Consider the following 24,527-nt stretch of genomic DNA (forward strand, 5'->3'; position numbering starts at 1 on the left):
GGTCTAAACCACAGCAGCAGTGATCACTGAGATGCTTTGCTAAAAGATGAACAACCACAAGAAGCAGTGCCCTCCATGGAGAAGGCGGCCAAAATCAGGGCAGTGTGGAGGGAAGTTAGCCCTCCACAGAGCTGCAGAAAGGAGTGTCTAAGAAGTACAGAAGTGGCTTGGAAACTGCCAAGCAAAGAATCACAACCATGGCCAGATGTATACCAGAGAGATAGAAGGCAGGAGAATAAACCAGCTGTACTCCACTGAACCATGAATGGTTCAGTGGAGTACAGCTGGTTTATTACATTATTACATTATTACAGTTCCCTCTCAATGGCAGGGAAACCATATGACAATGGCCCACCAAGGCAACATTTGGTGGAAGCACTGGAAGACCATATGGAAGAAGGATGCAACCCCTAATAGTAATGTTTCAGTAACTAGTGGAGCTAGGACAGCACCCTCCCTGAACAGGATCCTGTAACTGTCACAATTCAGTTAAGATTAATTCAGTTAAGTTCAGGTAACAAGGAGATGAAATTCAGAAATTTCAAGTTATTATCCAAGTTAAACCAATTTAAACTGGTTTAACTTGGATACGACCACCTGAGTATTCTGTGAAGATGATATTGAAGTCTGGATCTTCTGCTTTTTCCACACTATTTCCACATTATTGCAATCTCTTTATGAAATGGAGCTAGTTACAGTCCACTGGGATTCAATAAAGCAATCAAGTATGGGATATTTGTTTGGACTCTGTTGTTGTCAGGGAATACTGTATCCACAAATGTAAATATTTTAAAACCAAACAGTGAAAAACTGATTGCTTAATGAATTTAAATTCTTGAGTAAATTGCTAAAACTTGCAAGTGATAGGAAAGCCCTTACTTTAGAATAGAATAGAATAGAATAATCCTTTAATTGTCCCAGAAGGGGAAATTTGGTTGTAACAGCAGCAAGAAAAACACATACTGTATACAAACAAATAGGACACACAGGACACAGAACAGAAGCATGCACATTTTTTTTTACATATTTACATCATGGACAATAGTTACCAAAAACAGAGTATTGTACAGTTATTAACATTAAATAAAAATAAATACAGAAGTTGCTTTACCTGGCCATTTTAAATTAATTTGAGACAAGTTACTGCTTTCTGATAGTTTATAACTTTGTTTTAGCTTCTTAAACACACAGTTTTTACACATGATTTTTATTTGATGAATACTCTAAGTTTCTTGTCTGTTTCTTGTGCTATTGTTCATGAATAAAAATTTTTGTAAAAAAAAACAAAACAAACAAAACCAAAACAAACAAAAAAAAAAACCTTCCTGTGCTGTGGCTGTGGATGTGCTCTGGTGCACTCACAGCAACACCTCAGGTCAAAGGCAGTACTACGAGTTTGATGGCGTAAAAAAAATGGAAGCATAACCTACAGTTGACTCGTTGAGACGTGTGGAGAAACCTCTGTAGAAATACAACTGTGGGCATGATTATGGATATTTTGTGAGTAACTTGTCACACAGTAGTGCGCACTGGACACAGCCAGATTACTACTAAACAAAACAATAACTAGGGGTTTTAACAATCTAACGTTGAAACTAGTGCAATTTAACGGCGAATATTATTATAATTTCATATTTTCCCTCTTACTTTGTGTGCTGCTTGTCACGTGATCGGAGCGTCTGCAAAGCCAGTTTTTTTTCCTTGAAAATGAAAGTGAAAGTATCCGGAGAAACTTCGAGTGGCAACCGAACTAAAGGGGATTTTCTGCGGGGTCACCAATGAAGAATCATGGGTTTAATCTTAAATATCCTTATTTACTTGTATCTAAGTGCAGGTGAGTTATTGTGCAAGGCTTTGTCACCGCGTTTTTAGAGCTAGTGTGGACGCTACACTCGACTGCATGAATGGAATCATATGCTTAATGATGATTTTGTGCATATGTCTGTGTGATTTAGGTGTGTGGAGTATCCAGAACCCGTGGCTGCCCTGTCAGTTCACTGACGAACATGTGTTTACTAATAATGAGGGGCACACTGAGACTCGACTCATCCACAGAGAGGCTATGCTGCAATTTGGTCAGAAAGAAGATGCTCCTGTTAACCCAAACGCCATCACTTTATTAATCACTGGTGAGTTACTGCAGGCTGCATGAGGAGAAGGCTGAAAGACATTTGATTTGACTGCATGTGTCCTATTCTAGGATCAAAGTTGGACCTGAGGCGGTATGTGGAGGGGGTGGAGGAAGAGCAGCTGGAGTGTGAGCTACGCAGATACAGCACAGAGGGCATTTATGTCCGCTGGCCTGTCATGGGCGCCCTAGAGTACAACCGCTGGTTCCTCTGTACCCTCAGACACAGCAGGGGCCTCTTTACAGTCACTGGTTTCCTCAGGCACCCCTCTGACCAGCCTCCCCCAGGAGAGCAGGACTACCGCAAATGGCCCCCCATCCCTGACAGAGAGGTTCTCACCACCACAGGTAAACTCACCATATGAGGATTTCAGAATCAGAAAATTATATCTATCATATGATACTTATTGTTGATGATGCATGTGTAGTTATGGGACATGGTGGGCCACTTGTTTTGAGAAATTTGTGCAGACAGTCACCAGATCTGTTTCCACAGTCGCCATGGTCATCAAAACAAAGACTCCTTCAGTGAAAGCAGGCCTGATGTCCCAGCAAAAGCTCCACTGCCAGTTTGACGTTGACCACAAGGGTGCCAACATCACTGTGGAGTGGCACTGGCAGCACCGGGGAGAGAGGAATAAACTCTTCAGCTACACCAGCCGCACCGGGCACACCCAGGGGAGCGGCGTTGGGCTGAAGGCTCTGGCGACTGGCGATGCCACCTACACCCTCCCCCTGTCTAAGATGAGCAGTGAAGGGACCTACATTTGTTCAGTGTCAGTGAATCCACTGTTTGGCAATGTGGACATAAATCTGCACATCGAAGGTGAGGAAATCAGATGACACAAAGTACTAATACTAATTCTGCCTGTTACATTAGTTAAACTGAAAAATGGATTATAAAGGGGACTGATTCTGTTTTTTTTTTTTAGTTTTTCTGTCATACTGTTCCATATTAAACATGGTCAGATTTTCAGATTTTCATAACAAGTATCCATATCTAGACTTTAAACAGTTTTTCTACTTTTAGATCTGTATGAAGTCAGTGAGAGTGGATATCCCTAATGTGGTTGTAAGGAGAGAAGCCCAACCCATCCACTCTTTTAATCTTTTGTTCATAAGGTCCAACCAATCAGAAGAAACTTGGTGTAAAGGGGGAGGAGTTAGCGCTGAAGAGCAATTTCAAGACCCAGTTAAATCAAGATTATTTTGAACTGTGCATCATGTAAAGCTGCTCTACTGTACAGCAAGAATGAAACAAATGGGGCTGGAAATTAGTTTAATGGGTTCCCTTTAGTTAGGGATAATGGGCACTTGAATGGACAGTGGACCCTGAGAACTTTTAATGAGCCTCAGCTGAGATTTCATCTACTTTCATTTCATGCTCTTCACAGCTGACACCACCAGCTCCTTTCAGTGCTTCATGCTCAGGCAGCATATTACCTGCCCTTCTAGGTCCTGACTTCATCCAAACATTGCCTAGCGTTGTTTGACATAAGGTCAGCTAGGCAAAGACTCTAATCGGCCACTGGAAATGTGAAGAAGAGCTTTGAAGAAGAAGTTTTAAAAAATACAGTTAAAACTGTATTTTTATAAATGTTATAGTTATCCTGCTGATAAATGGTAAATGGCCTGCATTTGTATAGCGCTTTTCTAGTCCTAAGGACCCCAAAGCGCTTTACACTACATTCAGTCATTCACCCATTCACACACACATTCACACACTGGTGATAGCAAGCTACATTGTAGCCACAGCTGCCCTGGGGCGCACTGACAGAGAACAGCTGCCGGACACAGTCTCTGACCACCACCAGTAGGCATACATGGGGTTAATATCTTGCCCAAGGATATTTGGCATGCAGCCAGGAGGCAGCCTGGGATTGAACCACCGACCTTCTGATTAGTGGCTGACCTGCTCTGCGAGAACTCCCCCATAGCCATTCATGCTACAACAATAAAATAGCAAATAAAAAATTAAATGACAGAAAAGTTACTGTATTTTTACTGTCTGCTCTAGAAATGTCAGCTTTTTTAAAAAACAAAACAATGCTTCTAGAGTAAAATAAATAATAAAAATAGGAAATTTAACTTTCTGCCTTATAATTATAGGGCACTACAGGTAAGGAGCTACCAGAGTTTTCTGTAATGTTACACTTTAAAAAAAAAAAAAACTTAAGCCAAAAAAGTTGCGCTAACAGATTAATGTAGTTTATTACAGCAGTATGTTGTATGTCTCATGTAGAACAACAGAGATGTATTGTTGAAATTAGTTAAACTCATTTACACTGATAGAAATGGTAATTTAACTGGTCCAGCTCGCTTAAGATCAAAGTGGGCTCTATGTGGCTCAGTAAGTTGTGTCTTACTGTCAACTTTTACAAATATTCTGAAATTTCAAATGTCTCCAATTCAAATGATCATCAGGGATCACAAACACTTTTCCTTATGACGGCCCTATGACAGCTATCCAGCCCCCCCAGTTTATCCTTCATTGCTCCTTCACAGAGACCACACCTCTTGGCTACTACTACATATAATCACTGAGTTATTCTTCTCTAACTCCAGCTGAGTTACACATTGTTCTCATTCATTTGTTATATTGTTAGCTTGAAATTAAAGCAGTGGCTTCCTGTGTCAGTTATATTCACAGCAACAGTCAGTTCAAGCTGCACTTGGTGACAGTGGGGAGGAAGAACTCCCTTTTAACAGGAAGAAACCTCCTGCAGAACCAGGCTCAGGGAGGGGCGGCCATTTGCTGCAACCGGTTGGGGTGAGGGAAGGAAGACAGGATAGACGACATGCTGTGGAAGAGAGACAGAGATTAATAACAATTATCCATCCATCCCTCCATGATGGTTAATGAAATTCACGTGTGATTTTTTTAATGTTTCCATCACTTAGAACACAGAAGCTGTGGATTCATACATTTGGGATAACTTTTTACATTTTCCATTCTTTCTCTCCTAAGAGCCTCCTCGTGTCTCCCTCAATGTGGGACCCACCTTCTCACTGCAGGAGGGCCAGGAGCAGAAAGTTGTGTGTGAGGCAAACAGCTATTACCCCCTGGATGTGGAGATAGTTTGGTACGAGCAGGACCCGGCAGCATCAGGCCAGAGGGTTGGTGCTCCTCTGCCCAAGGTACTGGATAACATCCTACTGTCCAGCCACAAACATAACCAGGACAGGACCTACTCGCTGTCAGCTTTCTTCTACCTCAAGGCTTCGCTCAGGCAGTCTGGCAAACAGTTTACTTGCAGTGTCTCTCATCACTCCCTGAAAGTGCCCATCAAAAAGAGCTTCATTCTGAATGTGGAAGGTGAGAGACGTCTCAGTGTAATACTGTAAACTATCAGTAGGGAGCAGCAGAGTCTCATGTGTGTTATCTGTTTCAGAGCCAGGGAGCTGGATGTTTAACATTGTTCTTGGTTTGATTGTAATCCTGTTGGTCATCCTGTTTGTAATGCTGCGCTACCTGCACTCAGGTGAGTGATATAAACAGGCCGCAAACCCACCAGCGCTTCCTGGAAACATATACAGCTTACATGTGTTAGCTGTTTGTGGAGCTACATGAGGTGTTGATGTCCTAAAGAGTAATTCTCATTTATTTTCTCCACAGTAAGGAAAAGGGCAGTAGAGGTAAGATTATATTATTTAAAAAATGCATTTGATGTAATGACACCAGTCACAATGATATTTAATTACCTTTGTTTTCAATGATGTGTGTGTTTTTGTGCCTGTCACGAGCAGAAGAAGCCATACTGAGCAGCGCTGATGGCCTGAGCAGAGCATCACACCCATCAGTGAGAACAGCAGCACCCCCCCATCTTTTTTTTTAAATTTTAGAAATGCTGAAATGCTTGATTTTAGTTTTTAGGTGTATTTGGGTTTCTGTGAAACTGATTGTTTTTGTGTTGCACTGATTTAAGTTTAATTTCATGGACTCTGAAAGTCTGATTGTTTTGTAGTAAACCACGTCCATACAACCTAAGTCCGCCCCTGCTTTGCATTTCCTCCTATTTGTAATTAACTGGGTTTGCTTGGCTATCAGTGTGTTCTTGTGTTTATTAGAATCCTGAGAGAGTCCTATTCATTTTCCTGTTTTCTTCTTACTATAATATTAATCTAAATGCCTTTTCTTTTACCCCAGGAACAACAAATTAGCAGGACAGCACTGCTGCTAGGCAATGGCTATATTCACATGTTTATTCATGTGAATCATCATCCACTAAGAGACACCTTAAGCCTATTATTATCAGGCTTAAAGTTGTTTGGCGCAACCCACAGACTGTATGTAAAAGATGGATGTAGCCACAGTGATCTCACCCAGTAGTTTCTGGATTCCTCACTTTGAAGGTTAAGCCTTGGGATTTTGGACGATACCAGGCTGTCTTTTAGGAGCAGTAAGAGACAATATTTGATGATGGGGGTAGATTGTAGATATTAGCTAGCTAACTTGGTTAGCAAGCAATATTCATTAAATTAAGTATCTGCTAAATGGGGGCTTCAGTTCTGGAGAGTGAAATTCCAGTATTTTTACAAACTTTTTGAACATGCCAAACTACACAGCAGGTTATATTATTTGTCGGACAATTATATTACAAATATAACATCCCTAACTTAAACCTTACTTGTGTCCAAATAGATGAGTTATAGAAAAATATCACACATTACATGACATTAAGAGAAGGAAAGGTCGAAACTATCCATAGAGGAGACTTTCCTATACCAGTCTGTAAACATGCTTTTTAACATGGAAATCTATGGGGATTGATTTGTTTTTTTTAGCAAACCTTAATTGGCCAATAGTGGAACTGCAGCTTTTTTATTTTTATTTTTTTTACTCTTGAAGGACTGTTGCTTGGTCTGAACTGCTTTTTAGAGACTGGTTTTAACGAAACCCATTTTATCAATTGGGATCAGGGGTGGTAAAGAACAGCTGGAGCAACCACTCAATGTTCATAATGCAGCAATCACATTTTGAAGGTGCCTTGTGGTGTTTTAGACCACTTAAAGTGCTGCAGAGAAAGGCTTTCTGAACAAATTTGAACACGTTCATGATCTTCAGGTGTGTGTTTTTTTTTCAAACAAACAAATCAAATCCATGCTCCGATAAAGAAATGAAAATGTTTTGTTCGATTTTGTGGAATTACAGAATAGTTTTGATTAAAAACACTGAAGATAACTGGAGTGTTTGTTATTTACAAGAAAAGTGTACCAGGCACTTGGAATAACTGCGTATCTGTAGCGATTCTACTGCTGAAAACCTGTTGAATAATGGGAATAAATGAGAATGACGACCACTAACTTGGAGTTTATATTATGAAACATTTTTGCACTATCTTGGCAGCACATGGTTAAATAATAAAATGTTTTGGAATTAAAATGTATTTTCTGAATATTTTGGACTTGGAGCACTCACTAACTCAACAATGAGGGTGTTTCATCAGATTCCTCAGGTTGATGTGTGCTGCTGAATGCTAAATAGTTGCTGCAGTCTTGTAATGCAAATAGACAGTTTTTCAACTTTCTATGTTGGCTTTCTTACTTGTTCAATCATAGTTTATGAAAACCAGATTAACTCTGTTGCAGAAAACAATTTTTACATTTGTGTATCTGTTTTTGCATCATTTTGCAGCTGAGACTTTTGGATTGAACCCAAATGTATTCTTAAAAATGTAATTAAACACATTTTAAAAGAATTTTTAAAAGAAAGAACAAGAGAGGGCAATTGCTAAATTCTTTTGTGGGAAAATCTAACTTTTGCTTATTTATGTGATTGTTTTGTAGATGCGTTTCAATGTTCCTCTCATACTTACCTTACAGATCTTATAGCTTTGCTTTAGAAAAGTTGTCTTCATGTTTATTTAAAAAAAACCAACAACTTTACTATTAATGTCTAAGTTCCTCTGCTTTTCAGTTGTATGAGCAGAATGTTGTATGTGTGAAATGAGAATTGACTTTTTATTTGCAGTGTAACATATTGTTGACTTAAACACACACATGCCACATCCCAACTTGTGACATGAATCTCCTGCTTTCATCTTGCTCATGGGAGCCCAATTGGGGTCTCTGAGCCCTTCCTTTATAAAATACATGACTTGTGCATTAATTTTTGAAACCAAGCACACCATTGTTTTTCTTGTGACATTACCAATAAGTTTGATGTGTCACATGGCCCTCTTCCTATTGAAAAAACAAAAGTTGTATCCAAGATGGCCGACTTCTAAATGGCCACCATGGTCAACACCCATCTTGAGGAGTTTGCTCCCTCACATATACTAATGTGCCACAAACAGGACTTTAATATCACCAACCATTCCCATGTTATTACGGTGTATCCATATAAATGGCCCACCCTGTATATTCATACACATTCACACTCTTGCAGACTGGAGGAGCCAGGAATCGCACTACTAACCTTCCGATCAGTAGGTGACCAGCTCTACCTCCTGAGCTACAGCCACCCAGTGATAAGCATGAGTAGGTGACTAGGTTTTGGATAAAGTGTACACTCACAAACCTGTCAAACCTGCATTTGAAATGTTGTCTATCATAGCAGTATACTATTGCAACATGGCATTTGGGTCTTCTAACTAAAATAAGAAAATAGGAACATAAATAGTGCCATCATTGCCAGACCTGGCCCACATCTGGTTGGCATACACTTCGCCATGACATAGTGTGGAAAATACAGTATGTCAGGTATAGGAAAAAAAAAGTCTTAACAACTACATGAGAAAGATGTAGCTATATTTGTAAGTAAAGTTCAATTAGTGAGAAATCATCTATATTGTTAAAGTCTGTTTCATGGCACAGTGTTGTTTAAATGGACATTCATGAACTGCAGGACTGAGGAGAAGAGTTGTGTGAAATAACCCATTTGTCGCTCTCCTTTTAAAAAGAATTTCAGAAGAATAATGGTGTTATCACATCCGTTTTGATGCCTGCCTCTGGTGCCCTAAGGGATAAAAGTGTGTGTGTGTGTGTGTGGCCCAGGGTTTGATCACAAATGTTTAGGAGAGACAAACACATTAAAGCAAATTTAAAGCTGTCTAAGATGTGCCACAGGCAAAAGGGAGGAAAGGAAAGAAAATTAATTAAAAAAAATATAACAGACTTCACTTTTCATATTCTTTGAAGTAATGCCATGTGACAAACAAGAGCAGAGCAAAAACACAGCCATTAAAAATTACAGACAAACCAGACAAAGGCTATCAATCTCAGGATAAATGATGACCAGATACCATCAAGATTTCATGATAAGAGGGATGATATGCTTAGACATATACGTCATGTTTGAAAAAAACAAACAAAAACAAAACGTTATCAGTGCTGCAGTGTTTTTAAAGTAAAACCACAGTTCACATAAATCCTGCTCCTACCTTCTCCATTCTGATTTTATCAGTTGTCTCCTTGTGAGATGTATTCTGTCTGTTCACAGGTGTGAGAGTCTGCTAGTCTGTGTCATGACCACAACCAACAGCCAACCAAACTTGATTTATCACTCAAGTGAAAAAGACACTTTCAAAATACTTTTTTCACACCAGTCAAAACAGGGATTGTAAAGAATATACATGGCATCAAACCTTAATTTTTTGCCACTTTATGTAAGAAATGTATAATATAATACAGCGTTTCCCAACCATTGTGCCACAGCACATAGGTGTGCCACGAGCAATGATCAGGTGTGTCGTGGAAGATTATCTCAATATAGAATATTCTCATATAAATCATGGATAATGGATGTAGCGTTGGCCTCTCTTCAAAGATAAAGGCCAAAGAGCAGGAATATGTAGCTGACAGTAAACAAGTTTAAAAAATGGTTAAAATGACAGAAATCTTGGGTCTTTATCAATATCTATCATCAAATCTAGCTCTAGAGGAGCTGTGTGTGTCTGGCTGTGTGCTCAAGTTTGAAGTGAGGTCTACAATTGCAGTGGAAGCTCTGCTGGTAACCTCCATTTATTGGCCAAAGAAATGTACAACATGCTAGTTGTGTAATTTCAGTTAAAACGACATCAGCACTTACAACATCATCAACGGCTATATCAGTTACAGATTATCATTCCATAGAAAAAGATGAGCATGACATTTGTGAAATTCCATGATGGCCTAGTTCTGTGTAATTACTGCAACTTTATCCAGTCACAGATCTTAAGATGATAATCCAGTTTGCAGAGACAGGCAGCAAGCTGAGGCCGGTGCTGGATGGGGCCTGATTTCACTGTTGATATACTGAACCACACACACTCTCTGATCCCTGGATGTTGTAAAAGTACAGGGAACAATTAACTCACCGTAAGGCAGGAGGCTGAAGATGATTTAATGTTGATCTAACACTATTCTTCTCTGTTGTTTCAATGCTTATCTGTGATCTTATGTCTGTGGACTTGTTGGTACAAGTCACTGGGAAAGAAAAGACAGACCCGACTGTGGAGAAGTCAAATATTAAAATTTGTACAAATATGCAAAACTGGCTGGAGTCCCCTGTCATGAAAAAATATTCTGCAGTAACTGAATCCCGAAGAAAGTGAAAGAGGAGAAAGGCTGTGGCTGTAAATACCCATAAATGCTCAGTAGTAGATAGTAGTAGATCCAAAAACTTGACTTTTTTCCTGTCTGGCAGCTCCATCTTCAACATGCTTTGTTCAGTATTCATATGTTCACGCCATCTCAGCCTCACCTCTCTATGGCTGTGCCCCAATTCAGGGTCTGCACGCTTGAAGTACGCGCACTACGTACGATGCGTACTATACGTACGAGAAGTGCGGAAGTGAGAGGCTTGTGAAATGGGACGGTCTAGCCTTCGTCGCGCTGTTCAGGTTGCCTAGCAACCATGATACTGACCGCGAGAAACGTTTCATACAGCTTTGTGTGACAGAAATGAAGGAGAAAAATGTTTTGTTGGTCATTCATTTTTGTCATGACATCACTTTGATTAGTTGAGTATCTGAGGCTGAGACCACCGGACTGTAAAACATGATAGTTGGGCTTCATTTCTGTACTGAAGAGTCATTTCAAGATTAGTTAGTAAATAACAATTAGCTAATGTTGTTCATGAGACAAAAAATAATCTCACTGTGGTAATGTAAATATAATATGGCCAATTTTTTATCTATCTATCTATCTATCTATCTATCTATCTATCTATCTATCTATCTATCTATCTATCTATCTATCTATCTATCTATCTCCATATTCTGTGTGGATTTCATTGCATGTTTTTAACAGTTTGAGTTAACTGCAAACTGTGAACCAGTAAGATCACAAGACACACTGATCACTGATCTCTTACGCCTCCCTCCATTACTTTCTTTAAAAACACTGGAAACACAGTAAAAAATGATTATCACATTCAAGTGTTGTTAAAGTCAGTGGGTGCCACAGAAACTGCAAATTGCTGTAATAGCTACATTATATTGTAGGTAAACTGGTAAAACACTGAACTGTCACTCAGCCTCATGTCTGCTTTGATGATGTAATTTCTATGAATTTAATTTAATTTAATCTCTGATGTCAATAATGAATGAGAACCATAACATACAGCACACAATGTAATTACCATACAGCATGGTAGGTGGCACAGGCTTAGCCAGTACCTTTGAACCGGTGTTTTTCTCTTCAGGACCACATGTTGAGTTTTTGTTGTTGTTGTTGTCATAGTCCATGGAAGGTGTTTTATTAATGGTGTCCTATCCGTACAGACTGTACTGATCCTGCTGTGTCTCCAAAGAAAAACTGGTATCTTAAACTCATAGGCAAATTCATGTCAGCTGCTGGCTACACTCTTCACGGCACACATAATGAAGATCTGGGAATATCGAGTAGAAAATCAGTGTCTGAGTGTGTTTAGAGATCATGTGGATATTACTTTACTGTTTGGGCTTTAATCTCTGTGCGGCGGCTTTGGTTCTTTTCTCCCCACAGTTACTTTGGATTTCTTCCTTTGCCTTTCTTCCACGTGCTTCTTGAGTTCAGCTCAGAGCTCTCAGAGCACTCCTCCTGTGATGGTGAAATAATAAACAGCTCTAACGGCAGCCTGGCTGTCTGGCTCTCCTCTCCAAAGCTGTTGTGACACATCAGTCAGATTTCTAACATGTAGGGTGTTTGGAAAAGCAAAGCAGCTAATTGCCGTCACGGTTCTCACTGACAGAACCTGACTCGTGCAGTTTATGTTCAGACTTAACTCTGTGCCCTGCCAGTTTCTCTGGTGAGGTCAGGGTGCATGGAATCTCAGCACGTAGGGAAAAAAAACAAACAACGAAAAAAAAAAACCCCAACATGCAGCAGCCTGGAGAGCATGAGCTCATTGCTTGCAGTACCTGGCCTGGCTGACAATGGGGTACTATCAGCCAGGAGCTATGGATGCTTCAAGTTTTCATGTTGAAACATCACGGTTGCGCAAGAGAGTGAAATATGATTTGTATGACATGCCTCAAACCCTATGTTTAAGTTAGATCATAAAATGGGGATGTGTCACTGGATAGCTATGCAGTCAGTGTCATGAACATGTAGGAAGAAAATAGCTAGGATCCGCTCACAGGGGAACGCTTGGTTTTGTTTTTAGGAAAACCTTTTTAGATCTGTATAGTAAAAAACAAAAAAAACAAAAACAAAAACAAACCAAAACAAAAGATACAATTTATGTTGTAACTGGGCAGCGATAAGAACTGACGACTTAATGGGGAGCAAAATGGGACGTGATTAAAAGAGAATCGGTCATGTTAATCACATCTGGCACTTTGTATTTTTAAACTTCTCCATCTGTTTGTGTTTGCATGGAAACTGGAGGGGAAGAACTGTAAATGAGAGCGACCTTCAGTGATTAGAGTGTGACACAGTTTATGTTATCTGATCCCCATCTGCAACCTACTACATGAGTTTTAAATGTCTTCATTGTGTGCCATACCTGTGTAACACTTGCTTCCAGCTCAAGTCAAGTCAAGTCAAGTCGGCTTTATTGTCACTTCAACCATATACAGTTTAACAGTACACAGTGAGGCGAAACAACTATCTAAGGATGACTTTTTTTGTTATCAGACAGCAGACAAAGTGCACGTGCAAATGTGCAAACAAGAGCAGCAAGTGACAGTGTGACAAAAAAAACAAACAAACAAAAACCCCACAACGTAACATAATAATAAGGTTTTGTGATGGTGAGTTGAGGTAGTGGAGGAACAGTAAACATTCCTTAGTGTAGCAGCAAAAATTAGGAAGTGCAGAAGTTAGTGCAAAAAGTCCAGTAATAATATTGTGCAAAAGAGCATTTACAGGTTGGTGTGTACGATGGTTTGGTGGTGTAGGTCAGTGTGTTTGCACTTGTGTTGATTAGTCAGTCCAGTCTCAATGTTTTGAGGTAGTTGAGTTAAGCTGAGTGATAGTGTGTGTGTGTGTGTGTGTGTCAGTCAGTCCCTTTTTGCTGAGGAGACGGATGGCTTGTGGAAAAAAGCTGTTGCACAGTCTGGATGTGTGTGCCCGAATGCTTCGGTACCTTTTTCCAGATGGCAGGAGTGTGAAGAGTGTGTGAGAGGGGTGTGTCCGATCAGCCACAATGCTGGTGGCTTTGCGAATGCAGCGTGTGGTGTAGATGTCCTCAATAGAGGGGAGAGAGACCCCGATGATCTTCTCTGCTGTTCCCACTATCCGCTGTAGGGTCTTGCGGTCTGCTATGGCACAGTTCCCAAACCAGACAGTGATGCAGCCACTCAGGATGGTCTCGATAATGCAGCACCACTTGGGCTCCGGAGTGGCCTCTGCGTGCTACTGCCGCGCCGCCATGTAAGAACCTAGGGCCAGCTAGGGCCTAGCTCTAGGGCCAAGAAGGTATAGCACTCTGAGGGTAGGCCAGGGTTTCATGGAGCTGGGAAAAGTTTTGAGTCAGATGATAGATGCTTTGTAAAGTGTTGTGTTTGTTGTGGTGTGTGGTCAGCATAGCAACAGGTTGGTACTCATTTTGGCCGTCATCCTTTGAAAGCTGAACTCTGAGCCTCACAGTTCCTTCTCTCTGGGGAGACATTCAATCTTTTTCATGCTTGGATGAAATTAGCATCTCCTCAAGAAGAAAATATATGTGCCCACAACTCTCGAGTAAGACACATTTTGCTAGCATTATGCCATATTCCTTGTACGTTTATATTTATAAAAAAAAAAAAAAAAAAAAAAAAAAAAAAAAGCGCTTAAGGACAAAAGACAAAGCACAGACAAAATTGGATGACTTGTTTCAATTTGACCTGTAGGGTTTTTTGCCATACAAAAAGTTTGCAGTCTCTTTTTTCTCTCTGCAAGCTAATGAACACTAATCATACACACTTGATAGTTAATTATGTAGAAATGATTATCCAAGATGCATTTCAGCTTAACAGAGGCGGGCTTGGGTTACCTTGTGCTGCTAGAGGTGTGCTCTGGTTGTGCCGGCTGGTGGCCTTCCTGGACTTTGGGTCCGTTTGATCTCCTTTTGTTTAATATGTGCATTGAAGGACAATATCCCTAATCAAAAAAATACTCCAGGATTCCTCAGTGTCATGGGAGGCCAAGGTAATGCCATCCAGAGTATCTGGTTAGATATAGTACCATATTTCTAAATGTTTTTAGAGCTGACTACAATAACCCAAGTTTTATCTGAATTTAGAAGCGGGAAGTTAGAGGTCATTCAGGTCTTTAAGACAGTCCTGCTTTTTGGTGTGTGTCTTCTGGCTTCAAAAGAGAAAAAGAGCTGGGTATCATCTGCATAACAGTGAGATTGTATGCCATCCCTTCTAATGCCTAGGGACCATTTATACCATTTGTTCTAACTGACAACATAATAATATAAAATAATTTTTAAGAAGCTAGATTTAGTTTCTGAACCATTTATGTTGAAGTGTTCACTGGGATTGTAATGCAAGGCCCTTAACATCATTATCTCATTATCTGACACACAGGGATACCGCTTTAGCCTTGAGAATCTGCTTTAGGATGCATATAGGGTGGTGGTAATCAAACAAGCTCCAACCCAAAGTGTAGTTTGACTCAAATCTGGTGCAGTTTCAGTTTAATTTCCCAAAGTCGGACCTATACTTGTAAAAGTTAAGGCGTACTGTAGCCGTTACAATGTGAAGCCAAAGGTCTTGGCCAAGAGTCAGTTTGCAACAACTTGTGAGTCAGAATAAGTTGAAAACTGAAGCCACAGGACCAAAGACTGCAGATACCCACTTGGTCTGGTTTTATAGGTCATCCAGTCCCCAAGTACTTGAAAAGCATTGTTGTTTTTACCCCCCCCCCCCCCAAAAAAAACAAAACAAAACAAAACATGAACATGTAGGAACAGTAAAAGTAATGAAATAATGAGTGAACCAGAATTCTCCATAGGCTGTGGCGCTTGGTGTTGTTCTTGAGGAAACTGAACTGTACATTTACATTAATGGTTCATCATGCACTGTAATTAAGAGAAAACTACAGACTAGAATTAAAAACTAGTTTGAAGGTATTTTGTATGAAAACATAATTGCAGTTACACTAACATCCCCATTACTGCAAACTTGTCAAGAAGTGAAACCTCTTCAGTTGCACAGCTGTTGTCAGTCAGCTGTCCTCTTGCCCTTGGAAGATTTAAAACATCCAGATAACAGGTTGTGTGAATTATGCTAATTAGAAGCTGAGAATAAATGAGTCTTCTGTATTGTCCTCATTGTGGTGTGGCAAAAAGCTGAATATGTAAAAAATAAAAAATAAATTTAAAAATGAAAGCTGTCAAATGATTCAGTGTAGCCGTTTATAGAAAAAATTTAATTTGTCCTCAGTTTAATGTTAAACTAACGACTATTCATGAATTCAAGAATGGCAGATGTCATGATTTTTAATGGTCTAGTCAAAGGCATTTCCTGTCCAGCTGAAAACCTTCTACAGAATCTCAGGTCTCCTCTAAAAAGTGGAATAATAAAAAAAAAAAAAAAAAACAAAAAAAAAAAAAAAAAAAACCACAAACTAAAAAAAAAAACCCCACTTCATCGCTTATCCAAGAGTAAGTCCTGTATTTGTATGTGAACAGCCAAGCTCAGACATGAGGATATCTACAACATAAAGTTTCCAGGACTTGGAAACCTCCTTAAACCCAGCATTTCTATGATTAGGTTATCAAAGAAGCTTTGTCAGCTGGAAAACTGACGCTCTAAAAAAGCCTCTTCGAGACAGGTTTGAAAGATGGTGTTCCCCTTTTCCAAACTGCATCTCTCCACATGCTTTACACTATAATTTAGAGGCAGGCTTCCGCAGCTGATTTTACGAGTAGGTGGTATTCAGTGCGGACCCATTCAGACGGCTGAGTTAAAGACCTGAAGGCACGGAGGATCAGAGGGGAGAAAAAAATACTTTGTGGTAATGCAGCATGTACTAACCACACTGTAAACCCAGCTGAAACTGGCACCACACGCTTGCGCACACCACACGCTTGCGCACACCACACGCTTGCGCACACCACACGCTTTGCGCACACCACACGCTTTGCGCACACCACACGCTTGCGCACACCACACGCTTTGCGCACACCACACGCTTTGCGCACAGTTCCACAATGCACAAAAGGTCAGGATGATGGATTCCCAGACTGAAACAGCAAGAAGGGACATAATATTCTGTTTGCATGTGTGCGTCTGACATACGCATGGTGTAAAGACAACACACTCCTGAATTTATTGGCTCTCTGGAGCCCTGATAAAACTCATCATGAATTAGCCCATTTGTAGACGACAGAGCAGAGTGTGTGTACCGTGTGTATGTGTGCATTTTGGGGGTGAAAATTGGCGAGTAGGAGTATTCTTTTGCAACACTTGTGTTTTGGTTAATTAGAAACAACGCAAGTCTTGTCATGAACCAGTAAATCAGTGTTTTCTGCCACTGACATGTTTGTTCAGGATTTCTTCACTTCCTCTCATGTTTGTCATTACTCTGCTCTTTCCTGTTTATCTTGTGTATGGGCTTTTGGCTTTTAAAGCTGAACAATCCCCACCAAAAAAAGCTATGAAAGTTGCATTTGTTATCATTGCATATACAATCCTTTGCATGCCCAGGGAAATGTAATAAATGTAAGCTCTCTGCATGTGGATGTCTAATCAGTCTTCCTACTTACATCCCCCCCCCCATCAGAAACCATACAGCACCAGAAGATTTTAACGCCGTTCCACTGCGTCCATTTCACACTTTTCCTCTTCAAAGCATGAAATAGACATGCTTTTGTCATGAGCTGTGTGCAACCAGTAATGGTGGATCCAATGTGCAGACAGTTTGAGGCAAAAACATGAACTCAAATGTAACAAAACTGAAAACAAAAAATAAACTTACACACGTAAGACAACCGAACACACAGCATAGGACGAAGGAGATCACAACACAGACCAAAGAAAACACATGGCTTAAATACACAGAGGGAGCAATCAGGGAATGGGAGACAGGAGGGAACCACAGCTGGGACAAATCAGGGCTAATGAGACAAGGGAAGCAAAGCCAGATACATTATCGTGAGACACGGACTTTCAAAGTAAAACAGGAAACACAGAGACATAGACTTGATAAGGGCATAGTATGGGCAGAAATCGGTGCCATCAGAAACTGAATTTGAATAAGTTAAATTTGAATTTGAATTGCTCAGATTGAATCTGAATTGTAACTTGAATAAATGCTTTTGAAAACTGAATTTGAATTAGTCTAATTTGAAATTGAATTTATGGTTTGAAAATGATCATCACTAAATTGAAATTGAATTTTATATTTTGAAAATGAATTGATTTGCTTTGAAACTGCATTTTATCCTTTAAAAATTCAGCTCTCGAATAATTTCAGTTTCACTTCTCACCATTCAGTTTCAGTTTTGGAACTTACATCCGGTTCCGGTTCAAGCGCAGATTAATAGAACTACGTTTTACTAGCGGACCGAAAGTGTTACTGACGGGAATCTACAGCGTCTTGAGCTGAATTAAGACTTCAGAAGTCATTCGTCATGTCGAATGACCAGCGGATAAACTCTCAGGTTGGTAATAAATGTATTACATGTATGAGAACAAGCGTCATGTTAACATATGATAGCCGTAAGGTAACTTTTATGCTTATTGTAGCTGTTAGCTAAAAACGCTAATTTAGCGTAGTTTGCCCTGGATTCAGCTTTGACAACAAATATGATCGACTGTTTCTAGTAGAATTCCAAAGTTGTCATCTTGTACCCTCTCAGAGTACCCCCTCTGTATGCTTGCAGAGACCCCTACAGTAGGGAAACATGCAAAACAGTGTCCAAACCTTTTGTATTTTAGCTTTATTTATGTCTTACACAGCATCCCAACTCTTTAGCTAACTTAATAACTTTAGCTAAAGTGAATAGTTAGTCTTATTCATTAGTGCAGCATTACTGGATCACCTCTGTTTGAAGTGATATAATATGATATACAACTATCACTGTGTTTAACTACCATAATAATTCTTAGGGTACTGAGTGCATGCTTAATTAGATTTTTTCTTTTTTTAAAGCATACTGCTCCATTACTATGTTTGACAGGCTGAAGTTGTCGGGTCACCTCCTAAATCGACCATCTTTTACAGGTGTTTTGTGCCAGAAATGGAGTGTCCACTGAAGACTGAAGATACTGAATCTCTACGCCTTGCCATTGATCCCTCTTGTGCCTTCATCTAGACAAGAGACATTAACTTAACCACTCTCATATGCTCTGTACCTACATCACCTTCCCTGACAGTTGTAGCTTGGCTCATCTGAGGGTGAAATTATAAGAATGTGTTATTTTGCAAAGTGCTCTCTAGGGTGCCTAAATAAAATATGGCATTGAGGTCATTTCTTTTGAATTAATCCCTTCTTCTGAAATATAAGAACCTCTCCTGGTTTTAATGGCACTTTGGATTTCCTTACTTTCTGTTCCACTTCCAAACCCAAATAGATGCTGACAAGCTGACACAGTAACATGGAAGAGGGAAAGAAGTTGGAAAGGACTACTACAAATAAACCCAATGCCTAACAGTGAAAAATGTAAAATAAGAACAATGATAATAATAAAGATAAAAGATGAAGTAACAAGTTTTTAGTTTATTCCAAATGATCATCCAGATGTCTGTGACATGTGATGACAAACACCATAATGGAAGGCCTTAGTCATCATATGCTTAAACTCATCATATATTTTTGCATATGCTGAACAGGCAGTCAGACATGCTGTAACTGTGGGGTAGAAAACAGCATGAACACCATACGGCAGGGGTCTCAAACTCCAGTCCTCGAGGGCATGGAAAAGTTGCATGACACTGGCCCTTGAGGACTGGAGTTTGAGACCCCTGTCATATGGAATATGACAGGTGTGGTTGAACTGCATGAAGACTGAAGTTTCTCTTCTCTTCTGGCAGGACAGGAATGTGGCCTTGTCCTGTGAGCCACCGTAAGGATGTACTTAGAGTAGAACTGGACTGTCACCGGCCTCAGGGTCTTCACCCTTTTCAAAGACAAAGCAGTCATTTAGATAAAATATTAGATATTGTTTACCTGTAAATGCACAAAGTAAATTTTGAAATGTAATTATTGTCAAGAGTGAACAAGCACTGATAGTGTAATCTACAGCTGTGGCCAAACGTTTAGAGAATGAGTAGTGTTGTTTGCTTATTTACAAAGTTTCAGTGATAGTTGTATATCATATTATATCACTTCAAACAGAGGTGATCCAGTAATGCTGCACTAATGAATTAGACTAACTATTCACTTTAGCTAAAGTTATTAAGTTAGCTAAAGAGTTGGGATGCTGTGTAAAGCTAAAATACAAAAGGTTTGGACACTGTTTTGCATGTTTCCCTACTGTAGGGGTCTCTGCAAGCATACAGAGGGGGTACTCTGAGAGGGTACAAGATGACAACTTTGGAATTCTACTAGAAACAGTCGATCATATTTGTTGTCAAAGCTGAATTCAGGGCAAACTACGCTAAATTAGCGTTTTTAGCTAACAGCTACAATAAGCATAAAAGTTACCTTACGGCTATCATTTGTTAACATAACGCTTGTTCTTATACATGTAATACATTTATTACCAACCTGAGAGTTTATCCGCTGGTCATTCGACATGACGAATGACTTCTGAAGTCTTAATTCAGCTCAAGACGCTGTAGATTCCCGTCAGTAACACTTTCGGTCCGCTAGTAAAACGTAGTTCTATTAATCTGCGCTTGAACCGGAACCGGATGTAAGTTCCAAAAAACTGAATTTTGGAACTGAAATTGAATTGTAGAACTGAAACTGAATGGTGAGAAGTGAAACTGAAATTATTCGAGAGCTGAATTTTTAAAGGATAAAATGCAGTTTCAAAGCAAATCAATTCATTTTCAAAATATAAAATTCAATTTCAATTTAGTGATGATCATTTTCAAACCATAAATTCAATTTCAAATTAGACTAATTCAAATTCAGTTTTCAAAAGCATTTATTCAAGTTACAATTCAGATTCAATCTGAGCAATTCAAATTCAAATTTAACTTATTCAAATTCAGTTTCTGATGGCACAGATTTCTGCCCATAGATACAGCTGACAGGGGAGAGAGAGCAACTATGGAACACAGAGATAGAAAGTAGAAGACAGAACTCTAAGAAACCAAAAGACTAGAAATGATAAATAATGGCAAAATCAAAGTTCAATAATAATGATTGAACTTTGTGATTTCCCATAAAATGGCAAAGAACAGTAAGCCATTCTCTGAGAAGGAATTTATCAAGTGTTTGTGTAAGAGTGTTTGGTGGACTATGTAAGTGCTTATATGCCCTGTGAAAAAAAAAGCATTTCAGAGTGTGTGAAAGCATAACAAAACAGATCGAGGACACTGTGGGAAATCTAGAGCTTCAGCTGTGAAACAACACTTTCCAGAGAAGAGCCACGATGTCTCTGATACAGTGAAGTTAATCATCTTTGTACATGGGATAGAGTTTGAGATTACGGACAAGTTGGAAGGTGTGTGCTCAGTGAAAGGGACTAGGACGAAGAGTGATTTATTTAAAGGTAGCTGCATGATTTCGATAGGCTGGGGGATTAATGTGACAAACTGGCAGATGTTACATGGCTGTCCAAATCTAACAAGGAAAACTGTTGGACTTTTGAAGCAGATGTAAGATAAACTGAAATAAATGCGGACATCTATGACAGGTGCGTGACATTTATATGATTAAAAAATGTAATATTTTTTAATTTACAAATATCATGTTATCAACATGATATATATGAATACCGATTATTTATAAACAAACATTGTTTTTGTTTATACATAATAGGCGATAGGCGTATATATCAACATTATTGATTTATTATCAGAATCAGAGAGACATTATTAATCCCAGAGGGAAACTGAGTTGTCATACAAATATACAACAAACATCAAGCACTCCTATAAAATGAAGTCTAGAAACAGAGATATTGATTAATAAATATTAATATAAAAATAGTGATATAGGTATAAATATAAATATACATCTAAATATAAAAGGACACAAATATGTGTGCAAATATATGTCATGGCGTACACAGGTAACAGGGTGCAGTGTGGTGTGATTCATTCTGTTTTGCATATGTGGACCTGACCCAACTGGATGAATTAAAGAGTCTGAACGTCCCCTCAGACAGCGAAGCTGAAGGAACCCTTTGCTGAAACTGCTCTTCGGATTGCCCGGTGTGTTATGGAGGGGATGGGAGTCATTGTCCATGATTGCCAGCAGTCTTGCTGCAAGCAGCCACCCTGCTGCTTGCAGGGTGGCGAGCTTCATGCCAACAACAGACTCAGCCTTCCTGATGAGTTTGTTCAGTCTGTTTGCATCCTTTGCTTTGATGCCTACACCCCAGCATGACACAGCAAATGGTGCTCGCAACAATGAACTGATAAAACTTATATAGCAGCCTGCTGCATACATTGAAGGATCTGAGCCTTTGTAGAAAGAAGAGCCGGCTCAGTAGGCAGCATCCATGTTGGCATTATGTGTTAGCCTATTGATTTATTCAGTACACGTAGGCAATTTTGGGGGATTATGTTACATTTTCCTGATTTTCTTTAACTGGTTTATTTATTTTAGTTAATCAACTTATTTGTTTGTATCCATGTGAATAAAAACACATTTTATTAAAATGTGTTGAAATCCATGTTAAAATGTAAAATAATGATGGATCAAGTATTTTGAAAAATTTGAAATCCCTTTTGCTCTTTTAAACATATGAAACAATGTGTCATATGTTTAACAGCTCCATCCATCCATCCATTCGCTACCGCTTATCCTTTTCAGGGTCGCGGGGGGTGCTGGAGCCTATCCCAGCTGTCATAGGGCGAGAGGCGGGGTACACCCTGGACAGGTCGCCAGTCTGTCGCAGGGCTAACACATAGGGACAGACAACCATTCACACTCAGATTCACTCGCACATTCACACCTAGTGGCAATTTGAATTATCCAATTAACCTATCCCCACAAGCTGCATGTCTTTGGACGGTGGGAGGAAGCCAGAGTACCCGGAGAGAACCCACGCAAACACGGGGAGAACATGCAAACTCCACACAGAAAGACCCCGGCCTGATGGTGGAATTGAACTCAGGACCTTCTTGCTGTGCGGCAACAGTGCTAACCACCGTGCCACCGTGCTGCACCGTGCTCATTTGCATTATATATGGTTCATTTTTTACAAGTATCTGGCTTTTATTTGAAAAGCTTTGCAAGAGGAAGTGAATGTTGTGATCGGCAGCCTGCTCTGACAGAAGTTACGACGGAAAGTAAGCGAAGTTTGCGCAAGTGTGTATGAACTGAGCTATCTGCTCAGCAGTCTTTGTCGATGTGCACATTTTGCAAACTGTCTGTGAGAAGCTCGGGACATTTCTGCTCCAAATCCACTGTGCAGCTGCTCCCTTTTGTTTTAGTTCAAGAGCCCACGCCAACTTGGAGATGCCTGCTGATCACTCTGCATTCCTTCACACATAGCTGTTTCTCTACAGAAAACCTGCCCTCCACCCTCTGAAAACATGGGATTACAGAGCCTATACATGTAGAACCATTGTTAAAAATGATGTCTAAAATAAGTCTAAGTTTGACTTTGAAAAGACGTCCACAACAACCGCATTTGGACTATAAATAGCCTGTATATGTAGGTCCTGCCAGCGACAACACTAGACATTCAGCAGATGTTGAAAAAAAAAAGATGTCGCCTATAGTGTTAAAAAAACAACCCCTTTAGTGGTCCAAAAATGACTTATAAAAGACATAATTACAACGTCACTTTCCACAGTGGGAAGTGAATTGTGGGAGTGAGTCAAAGCACTTTATATTTTAAGGTAGACCCTACAGTAATACACACAGAGAGAACCCCAACAATCATATGAGCCCTGCGTGCAAGCACTTTGGCAACAGTGGGAAGAAAAAACTCCCTTTTAACAGGAAGACACCTCCAGCAGAACCAGGCCCAGGGAGGGGCGGCCATCTGCCGCGACCGAAGCTGAGTGTCTGCATAGCAGTGAAAAATGTAAGGTATGTTTTCCAATGATGCTGCTTAAGGGAAGCATGTATAATGTAAACAGAACTGGTCCTAGCACAGACGCCTGTGGAACTCCATAATTACCTTACTGTGTGAACATGACTCTCCATTTACTCCATTTATTAACACTGTTTTAGTATCTAGTTTGAGTAACACCTGATTGTTTATGTGACCATGGGATCTAAGTAAACAAGGAAAAGCAAGGAAGAGATTACAGCATATGAAATATCTAAAGGTGAAGCAGGTATTGGTTAAGGTCAACTTTGTCTATGTATATTTCATAACTGAGTATTTACAACATTTATAGATTTCTCAATATATTCTGTATTATTCTTCAGTGTCAGCCACGAAAATGCTACAACATATATGTACATGTATCTATCTTTAAGCTTTCCACTCTTTTTACTTTTTTTTATTTGGCACTGTATATTTGTTTTATATACATATAATGATACTTCTATTCCCCTATTTCATTTTTAGTGTGAATTCCTCTTCCATAAGTAACATAGTTTTGAAAAACAAAAATCATTGAGAATTAAAAATGTTTGAATGTAAAGACTAAGACAAAAATTGCAATGTGTTAAAATTAACAATCGAAAAAACACAGGCTTTTTGGGCATGTGGCTTGTCATGTGAGGGCAGTTTTTCCACATTGCATGCTGACGTCACTTTCTATTTTCATGTAGTCTGCTTCCATTACATGCAAACATTCTTTTTACATGCAATGGCGTTCGTGGAGCTGTGACGCCCACTTGAAATCAGCGGCTTCAGTACATCTTTTTTTGTGTTTGCAGAAGTGCTCACAATTACATGTTCCTCTGCTGCTGGCTGGAACTAATGATGTTGTCTTTCCAAACTTTGGCTTTGAGGAAATACGTGGCCTCAGCTTGATG

At 39.6% G+C, this 24,527-nt stretch overlaps 1 protein-coding gene across 1 annotated transcript; it reads left to right on the plus strand.

Annotated features, from left to right (window-relative positions):
- The first annotated feature begins 1,469 nt into the window (after positions 1 to 1,469).
- dhrs13b.2 (dehydrogenase/reductase (SDR family) member 13b.2) lies at positions 1,470 to 7,420 on the plus strand. The gene is made up of 9 exons (XM_085370812.1): positions 1,470 to 1,500; positions 1,692 to 1,834; positions 1,956 to 2,129; positions 2,201 to 2,476; positions 2,625 to 2,954; positions 5,097 to 5,444; positions 5,521 to 5,610; positions 5,745 to 5,764; positions 5,876 to 7,420. Exons 2-9 carry the CDS (start codon positions 1,789 to 1,791, stop codon positions 5,888 to 5,890), a joined length of 1,299 nt encoding a protein of 432 aa, XP_085226938.1. The 5' UTR covers positions 1,470 to 1,500; positions 1,692 to 1,788; the 3' UTR covers positions 5,891 to 7,420.
- The last annotated feature ends 17,107 nt before the right edge of the window (positions 7,421 to 24,527 follow it).

The sequence above is a fragment of the Diplotaxodon limnothrissa genome, linkage group LG14 (assembly GCF_057381915.1).
Source record: "Diplotaxodon limnothrissa isolate DT_005_m linkage group LG14, D_limnothrissa_male_GT1.1, whole genome shotgun sequence".
Lineage (NCBI taxonomy): Eukaryota > Metazoa > Chordata > Actinopteri > Cichliformes > Cichlidae > Diplotaxodon > Diplotaxodon limnothrissa.